The sequence below is a fragment of the Dermacentor andersoni genome, chromosome 8, assembly GCF_023375885.2.
Source record: "Dermacentor andersoni chromosome 8, qqDerAnde1_hic_scaffold, whole genome shotgun sequence".
In the NCBI taxonomy this organism is placed as follows: domain Eukaryota; kingdom Metazoa; phylum Arthropoda; class Arachnida; order Ixodida; family Ixodidae; genus Dermacentor; species Dermacentor andersoni.
Window position 1 is genome coordinate 96,274,577 of NC_092821.1, and position 12,055 is coordinate 96,286,631.

General features: G+C 42.2%; 1 protein-coding gene across 4 annotated transcripts in view; it reads right to left on the reverse strand.

The window, feature by feature from the left end:
* Nucleotides 1–8,587, reverse strand: part of LOC126529322 (uncharacterized) — a 29,656-nt gene extending 21,069 nt beyond the window's left edge. For all 4 annotated transcript variants that reach the window (XM_050176927.2, XM_055069480.1, XM_055069479.1 and 1 more), the window contains exons 1-3: nt 8,511–8,587; nt 5,528–5,554; nt 2,021–2,059 (exon numbers count right to left, since the gene is read on the reverse strand). In XM_050176927.2, coding sequence (XP_050032884.1) covers nt 2,021–2,059; nt 5,528–5,554; nt 8,511–8,550 — 106 coding nt within the window. In that variant the 5' untranslated portion in view covers nt 8,551–8,587. The remainder of the gene's footprint in view (nt 1–2,020; nt 2,060–5,527; nt 5,555–8,510) is intronic.
* Between the last annotated feature and the right edge of the window lie 3,468 nt (nt 8,588–12,055).

Here is a 12,055-nt window from a genome sequence, read left to right on the forward strand (position 1 = left end):
GCTGGCGAGCATTTCAACCCCATGTCTTTCAGTGTGTTCTCTACAACATATAAACTTTCCTGTAATCTGGTCTCTATCTGTCCTACATTACCCTTGGCACTCCATATGGTTATGTCGTCGACATATACCACATAATGTATACCCTCAATTTTCTCCAGATTTCTTGCAACCTTGGACATTGCTAAATTGAATAGCATGGGTGAGAGCACAGCCCCTGGTTGAGTGCCCCCATTTCCCAAATTCTTAGCTTCTGATTTAAGCTCACCCAACATGAGTTGTGCAGTTCGATTTCTAAGAAAGTCCTTAATCGTGTTAAAATGTATGTTATCTAACCCCATATCCGAGCGGACGCGAAGTATTGCCTTATGCTTTATACGATCAAAAGCTTTTTCCACATCCACTCTCAAAAGAGCCTTCGTATGCGCTGGGCTGGCCTGTATAAGTTGGTGTTTGATCAGCAGCATCGCATCCTGAGTTGACAGCCCGGGACGAAAGCCCATCAAGTTGTATGAGAGGATGTAGCCTTGGTCTAATTCTGCGCATCGCTTCAGGAACCATCTTGGTTACATTCTGAGGAGCAGACTCCGCTCTACTGTCGGCGCGTTCCAAAGCGCTGATCTTATAGCCACTCTCGGCAATTATACTTATGGCTTGATCTTTATAATCTGCAGAAGTTACGTATTCTGCTTCGAGCTCAACGTCGGCAATGTGCCCTTCGAATGCGTCGTTAAGCTTCGACAGCTCGTTGTTGCTAAGAGATAGACGGTCAAAGATACTTAAAAGCTTGGGCTTGTGCATGGTAGGATCTGCCATAGCAACCTTTCTTCCTGCAGAACCTTTGCATTCTGTGCTCATCAAGCCAACCACTTTGCCTTGATGCGATCCATCCGATTGGCTCTTCAGGTAGATGTCTGGTCACTACGCCGATAATGAACGATCCAGTCAGACCCCGCCCCCCGCAGCGTGAAGCTGTGGAGTAGAAGGTCCCTGGAGACGTACGATGAAGTAAACGAGTACGCACGGAGGTTTCCACCACCAAAATATAAAAAATTATGAGTCCACGCAAGAAGTCAGAGAAGAGAAAGGCTGAAAAGAGAAGTCTTTTTTTACAAAGCACAATAAGCGAATATGTTACCCTTTAATACTACTATATACATACACCTCAAAACCCACACTTCGTATCGGCAAAAAAAATGGTTCATAAGCCAATCACACCAAGAATGCTTCATTTTCTGCAGATGTAAACTGAACTTGTCTGTCAATATTTTTTATATGTAAGACGTTTATTTATTTTGCTAATACCTGCTTTATCAACGGCTATGCTAATGTTGTGGTTACGACACGACATATCGATCGCACCAGGGTATGTTTTCAACTGTCAGACACAAAACTAGCTAAACTGCCTTACATACCACAGAAAGATAGGCGTCCTAATGGCATCCCCAAGCCACGTTGCATACAGAAAAATTCCAAACTCACTCCCCAACCACATCATCCACAAGCAACAACATACACCATACTATGCCTCAGACTGATGCATCTTACATATCAATAAACGTATTCAAATCTGCCTTCTATAAAAGAAGAATTTTCGCATCTTTGAATATGTCACTTATAATACTGTATAATTTGCGCTGATGATTTAGAATTTCGCCTGCATTCGTCTATATCCCGCTACGTTTTGTACTTTATCAGCTCAGTTTACATTTTTTTGAACTTTTTCTGTCATACTTATCCACTCGAACTTCATGCCAACGTGAAGCGGATGCCTAGTCATTTAGCAGTACTAAAATATTTATTGTTATATATTTTAAACATAGCTCAGCTGTATTTTTACCCACTGTCCTACTTCATTAAATGGCTGTCTCCACCAGAAGCAATCGGTTAGTATAAAAGTAATACCTTGGGGTGATATATAGCATTATAGTCTTGGTTTTCACTCTAGATAAAGCTGATACATCACTCAAACGTTCATACAGATTGGTAGCTTAATATAAGGTGCAACACATGTAGAACTCACCTTTACTGCCTGATTTTAGGTCACCACATCCAGGAACATCTTTCAGAGAAGAGATAATACTTTAGGCACAGTACCCTTGAATATATACAATGTAGTTACAATAGTACAGTAAAAAACTGTTTCTTAATGCAACACGTTTTTTGAGATTTCCGTTCTTTGAATCTTCAAACAAATTGCGATATGTAAGTCCACGTCTAACTTTGCGTGGGTCATTGAGTGATCCATGAAGAATGTGTAGATCATGTATCGGGATGCTGCGCTGAGCTTTAAAAGCCAGCAGTCAGACCCACTTGGGTCACTTGCATGACAGAGTATGTGCTAATCTTCAATGAATATCTGCGAGGCCAACTTACGTGGCATGAAGTGCCAATGGGTATGAACCACTCTTCAATAACCATATTTGATTCCAACTTGGGTTACTGTGTATGTTTCACTGGGTATGTCAAGTTTTTATATTACTATCATATAAAACATACATTCACCAGTTGAACATTCCTCATGAGACAAATAAGAAATAGCATGAAACTCCCCAATCACTGCATTGCATTGATGCCTTCCTCCTTGATGCATTGCAAGTTTGTCAGCAAACTAAACGTATATTATAAGTTGATTTCTGGAAGAATAAATATAAATCCTAATAAAAATACCTTTCTATGAATATTTATGTTTGGCGCCAACACTTCGTCTATATATTATTTCACCATAGCTACCAATAATATTAGTCCGCACATTTGCAAATTATAGCTTATTCTTATTGCAAGGTATAGCTTATTGAGAATTTGCCCCCACTAACAATCCCTATATATTCTAATAGGCGCAACCTATTGCTGTAATAACACTTTTATATGTTATCGCCTTCTCGCTTATTAGTGTTCCAGTTACAAATATGTGCGTACAACGTTTTTTTTTTCACATGTTCTGATCAAGGCTGCGATTCGTAAGCTGCATCTGAAAAACTGTGCGTATTCAATGAAGATTTACTAGCCCAATGTATTTTTTTGCATTCTGACAATAACGAAACAACTTATAACCTTATAGTGTAAATACTTCCCTTTTATTGCATGTAAAATTTGACTTGGTGTTCCATAGATGATGAACTACTGAAATTAATGCAATCAAGGGCATCAATGTATTGGCGAAATTTTTTGTATATAGAGGAGAATTGCTGTTAGAGAAAAATTGTCTGGTAAGTCATTCCTCCAATGCACATGCTTCATTCAGACATTGAAGAAATGCCTCTTTGCAGTTGCGTATCCAGATGCATGCAAATGCGCATACAGTATATATTACTGCAGATGCCGATTATTGTTGCCGGGTGGTTCCTGTGCTATCAAACGTGTGCGATTTAAGAATGCAAGCGAGTTGTTCCATAATTATGTAAACAAGAAACGTTGAATACAATTCTATCAAGAGAACTCGTCATGACTGAACAAGGTTGACCACAAGAACCTTCAACAATTGGTCACGTCGGACTGACATACTTTTTATGAACAATGCATCAATACAAAAAAAATTCACCTTTTGAAGTATTAGCTGGTGCCTTCAAATGTGTGGGAACACTAACATTACACACTGAATGTTGATTTAACCAGCTTACAAAATCGAGCAATTTATTTGGCTGCATCTGTATATAAACCGGATGAGACTTATTGATGTAGTAAACAGTGCTTCAATAATATTTAGTAAAATCCGAAAGAAATGAAACAATCATGAAGACTTAAACAACATGGGTATAGAGACCATTGTCTATTAAAAACGATGGGTACAAACAAAAACGTATTACCGTAGGTACAAGCAGGTACCATAAGTACACTCTAAAACAAAATTACAACCTTTTGCTTGTATCTTGCCACCCAACAATAAGCGTCATCTGTCTTGTCCGCATTTCCTTTCTTTAACGCTCCCAGTAAAAAATGGCATGCGCGTTATCACCATGACATAGCATTCCCGACAGGAAAGTAGCGGGCGCGGCGTTTTTAAGAAAGGAAACGCAAGCAAGGCAGATGACGATTATGATTATGTGGCAGATATACACCCCAAAGGGTGTACCTTTGTGTAAGAGTGTACTGCAGTATGTTTTGTTTTGGGTGCTACTCTCATAAGATTGTTATAGAGAAAATATTGAGGAGACTCGAATAATAAGTAAAGCAAATATAATACAGCAGTCCTTCAAGTTCACCGACAAATGACAAAACAAATGTAGCAATGCCACACTACGTTCAGCTACAAGGCACAATGGTCCAGTGAGAACTCACTTATCCTTCAGTCGGGCAATCAAGATAATCATGATGATGACTTAGTGCGTCGCACTGCCTTTCTGCCGTTGTTTGTTCTAGCTATATGGATCAACATACAAAACATTTCTGCCCAAGTTTCCATGTTAATGACTTCATTCAGAGCTTCTGGGTACGAAATAAGAGACTATATAAACTTGGTAGAACTTACGTAACCTACAAACAGACTTTTATTTCACTGCCAAAGTACTCATAACAAGCAAAACGGCGCGTCAATGGACAGAGCAGCACTAACCTTGTACTGGAATATTGCCGAAAGAGCAACATGCGTCGGAAGAGGCAGTAACATTAAAAACTAAACTCCATCCACGATTTTCATACTTTCCACGAACTAATAACATTCAAATATTTAATTCTGCTTCTAATTCTTAACAAGCTAATATGTACTGTACAATCGGTGAAATGTCGAAAAAACGCTAAGGGGCATTGTCTATATTCTGCGAATAAATTCCTACTTCGATACCACTGGAAAAATATTGAGCAGCAGTTTTCTTGTGCACAAGTACATGGCCAGGTCATGATGTTCTGTTTCTATCGGAAACAATCTTTGACATATGGCCGAAGTCATGCTGAATTTCTAAGAAATTGCAGCTCACTTCTGCAGACAAAATCTGATTTATTGAGAGAACTGGCGGATTGTGTGCGACTGCACGCTTATCTGAGTAGCAGGGATCACTAGAATTTTTATGTAAAAGAAATATGCTTACAACGCCTATTAAGAAATTGTAGACTCGAGGTGCAACAGGTATACATTACCTGCGGATACAGACGTGAGTTCTACGCAGTATGTTCTCAGAAGTTCCAATGTTTAATTACTTATGCAAGCATAGTGATCAAGTAGCCACATGCCAGAATAATAAAGCCGGCCAGAGTTCCAACATAGGTTTAGGAAGTTTTCGGACATTATGAGTTGCGTGTATTCAGCAAACAATCGCAGTAGAACAGTACCTCAAAAGTAGCACTTTCAGCCTACATATGTACACAGGCTTAACCTTGTCTTCGTATGTGACTCATGGTATTATGCGCATGCTGGGCTTTTAACGCCCCCCCCCCCCCCTTCCCCAAGTGCGTTCATTTCATATAGGGCAGAAGCTTTCTCTATGCTGTACTGTTGCATTTTAGTGCAGGCTTAATTCTCTTGACGCAAAACGGGCTGTCGCTCGCTATGTCTTCATTTTACTATTTAATAGCAGAATTAAAAAAAGGCACTTACCATTACTTTTTGGGTCCTCCGAGGCAACTAACCAAAAAAAAAAGTTTGCCATGGTATTCATTCACATTATGCATTCAGCAATGGTTAGCCTCTAACTTTAGCAAAAATTTGACTGCATGCGAGTCATTATTCATTTCCAAACTGCCACAAGACCGCTCTTACACTGTTACAATGGTCCCACGCGCATACCATACCTAAATTACCAAGCAGCAAAGCTGATCCAGTGATTTTCCCTATCGTCTGGGCCAAAACGCAATTTGGCCATTGTGTGTGAGTCAAGAATGAAATCACACTGAAATACCATCAGTCACTACTAATGCGACACATCTCCGGCAGTATTTCCATGATAGTTTTCATGAGATGTCTTATCCATACACTCAGTTAATATACTGTATCGCGAAAATATTTTATTACGAAATAATTTGTCCATAAATTTTTTTATTAATGTGGACATATCCAGAACCGTCCCATTATGCAGAAAGTAAGTGTTTGTTCCTAGCTGGGACCTATTATTTTGAGAGCACGAAAGAAGGGCCAGGTAATGATGTTTTATGTTTTACTCCGGCCTAATGCAAACATTGTGAACCCAAAAATGCAATTAGTCTCAATTGCTCATTTCCTCCTTACCCACCTACGGAATCATAAAAAAACGTCAGTACTGTGGTAACGTGATAACGCCGGCGAGGGAGCGGTGATAGTGCCGCCTGCTGTTGGTCTCCCAGTGTGTCATCGCGTAAGCAATTATTTGTTGCAGCCGGTGACGTCACACACGCCCTATATGAGTCACGCAGCGGAAAATAAAGGCTGATTCCTTGTCAGGATGAGCGGTGCCTACGTTAGTTCATGTGCATAGAAGAAGGCTACGGTGCTTCTAGTCCTTCGTGCCCGAATATTAAATACGAGCGATCTGGCAAGCACCATTCCTCAAATAAGTGCTAGCACAAAGAGTCTAGGTGCCGCAGATTTGACAAGATAGGACATTTGCAGAAAATGTGTCGAAGTGAGCTTTGGTGGAGCAGACGAATTAACGCGGTATAATATTCGGAAGAAGAAATTGAGAAGGAAATGTATCATTTCGTCCAAATGGCACAGCTCCGCTACGAGATAAGCGTGGAGGTAGAAAGCAGACCGCTGCAGATGCAGATTGACACAGGCCCAGCTGTGATGATAGTTCCAGAAAGCGTGTGCAAGGCGACCTTTCCACGCATAAGGTGTACCCCGTCCCAAGTACCGTTACGCACGTATACGCGGGAGAAGTTGCACCTGAAGAGAGAGTGCGGTGTAGTGGCCAAACACAATAACCAGCCAGTGACCTTGCCGAAAGACAATGGCAGACGATTTTCCGTGCTGTTGGGTCGCAATTGACTTGAATGTCTCAAACAAGGCTAGCGAGAAATGTGAAACATAACTTGGCACGACAGGGTACATGCACTCAAAAACCAATTTCACTCCGTTTTCTCGAGGGAACTGGGCGAGATATGAGCGTTCGAAGGGAAAGTTCTTCTCCAGACAGGCAGCACACCATTGTTTTACCACGCGAGACCCGTCGCATTCGCAATATGAGGAGCCGTAAAAAAGACAGCTAATCAGCATGCTACCCACGGCTATATTAAAACAAGTTTTTCGCAGTAATTGGGCAACTCCAATCGTGACTATTGAGAAAAAAATGGTACTTACAGAATAAGCGGGGACTACAAAATAACCATCAACGCGGTATTAAAAACTGATTATTATTCAGCGCCGAGAGCGGAGGATTTCTGCTCGAGCACAGCAAACAACACAATGTTTTGTGTTCTGGATTTATCCTCCACGTATCAACAAGCGCCTCTTACTCCGCAATCCAGACCACTGTTGAAAATTAGCACGAGCTTGGGTCTTTTTGAGTTCCAAAGTCTACCGTAAGAGGTAGCCAGTGCACCTGGAATTGTTCAATCCCAAATGAATACAGCATTAAGGGGCATACCGAGCGTCGGATGTTACATAGTCGACGTCGTCATGGCGGGTTTGGACACAGCTTATTACCAAAAGACACTCGAGCGTGTCTTAGCACCGGTTGCGTGACTACAAGATCACGTTAAAAGAGGGCAAATGCCGTTTTTTTTTTTTCAGACTCCGTGACGTACTTGAGTCACGAAGTAAACGCAGAGGGAATCTACCTGACCGACACAAAGAAAGATGCAATCTTGCAAGCACGACAGCTTACCAGAAGGACGGAACTAAAGGCATAATTGTAAATGTCAAATTTTTATGCAAAATTTCTGACCAACGTCTCAACAATCGCAGAGCCACTTTGCAGGCTTTGCAAGAAACACAGCATCGCTTTCGCCGTGAGGAAGAGGCTGCTCACAAGCACCCATGTCTTAACCTTCCACGATGTAACGAAGCCGATCGTTATGTTGTGTGACGCGTCATCGTATGGCCTCGGAGCGGTTACCTTTCATGAGACGGCGGAAGGCGAACGGCCGATTAAGTAGGTTTCGCGAACTGTGACACCAGTACAAAAAAAACTATGCGCAGTGGGGACGCGAGGCCCTCGCCTTGATTTTCGGCTTAAACAAATTCCATTGCTAACAGTACGGAAAGATATTTACTCTGTGCACAGGCCACCAGCCAGTTTTGGGCATTCTTGGGCAGGGTAATCAAACATGAAATAATTGAAGGCTGGCAGAAGATGAAGCCCGCATACAAGCAGTAAGTGAACCTGGGTGGGCGTGAGAGCTCCTTCACTGGTACTGGTCTATTCGTATACCTACTAAAGGCTGTAAAGTACTAAAAATGCTGCCTGTATTGGTTTTGTTACGGTCGCACCAACAATATTAAAGAATTGCAAGGGCCACCTATAACTGTCTCATAAAAGAAGAAAACATTTATGCTACTTGCAGATTGAAAAATAATCCGGCGACCCGGACGTACATTTCTTTATGGTCAGAGCCAAATTAAGCGTATTGCAAAAAGATGAAAAAACAATAGATTCAAAACTCACCTAATCCAACCAGGAAAACTAAATACCAGAAAGGTCTCATGACCTGCTCGTACAAGGGATTTGAAGTAAAGGAGCGTCCCAATGGTCAAAAGGCCATAGCTATTAAATTTATAGTGTGAAGTTTTTTGTTTGTTTTTTTTTAAATCAGACGGCAGAACAATGGTTGCTTTTAAATTTCAGTTTCTCTGCTTGGGTGCCTGTCAACCTCAACGTACTTCGTGATATCACTCATCTCAGGTGTCATTTTTTGCCCTTTGGGCAAAAGAGATTAGTCTTTGTTTCACGTTGCGGTCACACTGAGCGAGAAATCTTCTTTTCTACAGTGGCTTTGACTATCATGTTTTTGGTTCACGAGGTAAGCGTTGTGACAGAAAAACTTTATTCAGACAGAAAAACTTTATTCGAAGCCAGTGAGTTTGGACCCCCCTGGGTTCCTGGACCATCGCGAGGTCTCATGCTATGTCGAGGCGGTCATGTTCCTGTGAGTTAGAGAATGTGAACCGACAGAAGCTCTTAGTCAGCGTGGTCATTTTATTGCAACTACCATTATTCGTCCCTTTTATCCACTTTGAGCCTGTCTATCTGTGAATAGCGTTTTAAGTATGTGTTCGTGAACCTGATGCCGTCGTTCACATTGAACAGTCCTCATTACAGCTCTCAGTTCGACCGTTAGTCGTGCCGTCGTCATACCGAAATCGTCGTCATACAGACATCATGCACTGATTGTCATGCAGTCGTCGTCATGCTCTTGCGGATGTTGTATTGTCAACAGTCCAGCTGTGCCACTCAATTCTCGTCACGCTGTTGTCGGAAAAGCATCGTTGTCACATATGTCGTCGCCATGCAACCGCAGTGACGCCATCCTCTTTTTGTCCGTGTCATAGCCTGTTTTCTTTGTGCCCTTATCTTGCCGTTGTCGTACACTCGTCATCAAACATTTATTACACGGCATTATCGTGCCACCATCATGGTCGTTCCATCGTGGCCGATCTAACTTTGTAGTCCTACCCTCACATGCCGTCGTCGCCACACCATCGTCGGCCCACATTCGCCGTCGTACCACGGTGGTCATGTCCTAGCCGTCAAGCTGTCATCGTATCAACTTCATCACTTCAGAACGTCATCCCATTGTCGGCATCGTTTTACCACCTTCGTCATTCCACCAATGCCGTCCCTTATTTGTCATTCTGTCATGATTATGCTGTCTTCCTTAAATCGTGATTATGCCACCGTTCTCTTGCCGTTGCTGTTTTCATGCTTCCACATTGCGCCGTCATGCATCCGCAGTCATACCATCATCCTCGTACCGTAGTGGTTTTTTTCATCACCATTATTATGGCATCCTTATCCGGCTATCTTCATCGTCGTCGTGGCATGGTCGTCATAGAATCTTTGTAATACAGTTGGCGTCAGGCCAGCATCGCAACACGCTCCTCATCATCCAATTGCTCCTATGCTATAGTCGTCGTGTTGTCGCTGCTATACAATCTTTTTACTTTCATATTATCATCACGCCATCGTCGCTACGCCGCCTTTGTCGTCCCATCGTTGTCGTTGCATACTTGCATATGCACAAATATATAATACTGCTGTCAATCCCGTATATGTAGAAACGGCCAGCTAATAGGCTCACTTAACTAGAATTGCTCGACGTCGCTTTTTTATTATTTCGTATTGCGTGTTATCAATAGTAATAGAAGTAGCTGGAAACGGTATGATTATATCACTGAACTATGAGCAGTCATGAATAAGAATACATAAGCGTTGAATATCTTGATCAACATATATCTACTTATTGATGCCTTTCACCTCCGCGCAGTGTCGTACGCAAGCAACTCGTGTCCTTTTAAAATTCTTTCACAGACTAAAATTGCTGAGTCCCCGTGCGACGGTTTAGCATATTTCTACTGCTGTTTCGTTTAGCTATATGACATTAGTTCACCGTAGGCATTGCTAAAAAAACAGTTATTTATAGCTTCAGCAAGAAATTATTCCTTTGTAAGGTACATTTGCTGCCTTTAGCATGAGGTGAGAAGTGTCTTGAACATTTTCGAAGATTACTTGACAGAATTACCGTGGTATTACTGCATTTTGACGACCAAATCACGCCATTGTGCACTTATATCCGAACCAACAACGTAATCGCACGTATAGTAAGCATTAACTGTCAAGATTTACGTTAACCATATCGGCTCCTAAACCCGCTTCACCAAGTTTTCACTGATCGATCTCACATATCCACCAAAGCCCACCTGCATTCTCAAAACTTGAACCGTGATTATCACACCTCAATGCACTTTTTTTTCTCTTTACACAGACATTGAAGAACGATGTGAACACGCATCTACGTACTGTTCGACATTAAGCCTGCAACAGAAAAAGAAATTGCTAGTGGAAGGCATACAAGCCAACAGATTGGCTAGCATGTCGTGCTAGACAAGATGAAAATGTCGCAAACCACTTGACTTGCTTTCTAGCAAATATATGACATTTAAAACAGGCGACATCTCGTAAGCCTCATAAACATTACGTTCCAAAAGTTCGAAAGATACTTCAAGATAACGTTTTTTCAGAAAAAAACTTTGGAATTTCGTACAAGTGTTTATCTGCATGAGTGAAGAAATCACAAAGTCCACAAATTTTCAATGCGGTACACATATATGTTTCACAACAATCTACGCCGAGTCGCGCTTACATCTTGACAATGAGAAACGAATAGGTATGACTGAATTTCGGATCCTGCAGATAATTTCGAAGTTTCTTGCACTGCTGTCTTTCTGAAGCGGATAGCTTTCTTCACATAGTTTGTTTGACGGCTAGTGTTGAGCGCAGTCAACTGATGTTTGTACCCTTAATGATGTCATAATATTTTCCGCACACTCGTACACTTGAAACAGCAAGCGTTTCGCTGTCATCATTAGCCTATCTTTACCTCCACTTCATGGCCGAAGACCACTCCCAGCGATATACAATTACTCTTGTTTTGCGCAAGCTGATCCGAATTTCCGCCTGCAAATTACCTAGTTTCTTCGCCCTACCGAACTTTTTGCCGTCCTCGACGTTGTAACCATTCTGTAGGTACTCGCCCTGTAACTCTCATGGCCCACCGGTTATCTGCCCTACGCATGACATGGCCTGCACAGCTAAATTCTTTAAAGAAATACATCTTTGCGAGCAACGGCGGGTTTTGTGACTGGGCGCTGCAGCCTGGCTGTTCTCTTGCCGAATAAGCCAACCAACCACAGTGGAGTACGCGCGCTGCACACGGCGCTGGGTTCCTTTCACCACAACAAGATGGCACTCGCTTCCGCGTATCCGTGGTAGTGGTGGGGCCGGTCGTCTTCGGGAAAGAAAAAGAAAGAACCAGAAATCTCTCCTGAGCGCATCCACAGCTGCATGAGAAAGAGGGAGTAAATGCCTGTTAAAGAGAAAATCGATCAGGAATGCGCCATGTCGCAATCGCACCGCTGGCACGAGTTGTTGGAATCTCAGCGCTGACGCCCGTTGTTGCAAATGGGTCGCAAGCCCCAAGGGTAGCGTTGGCC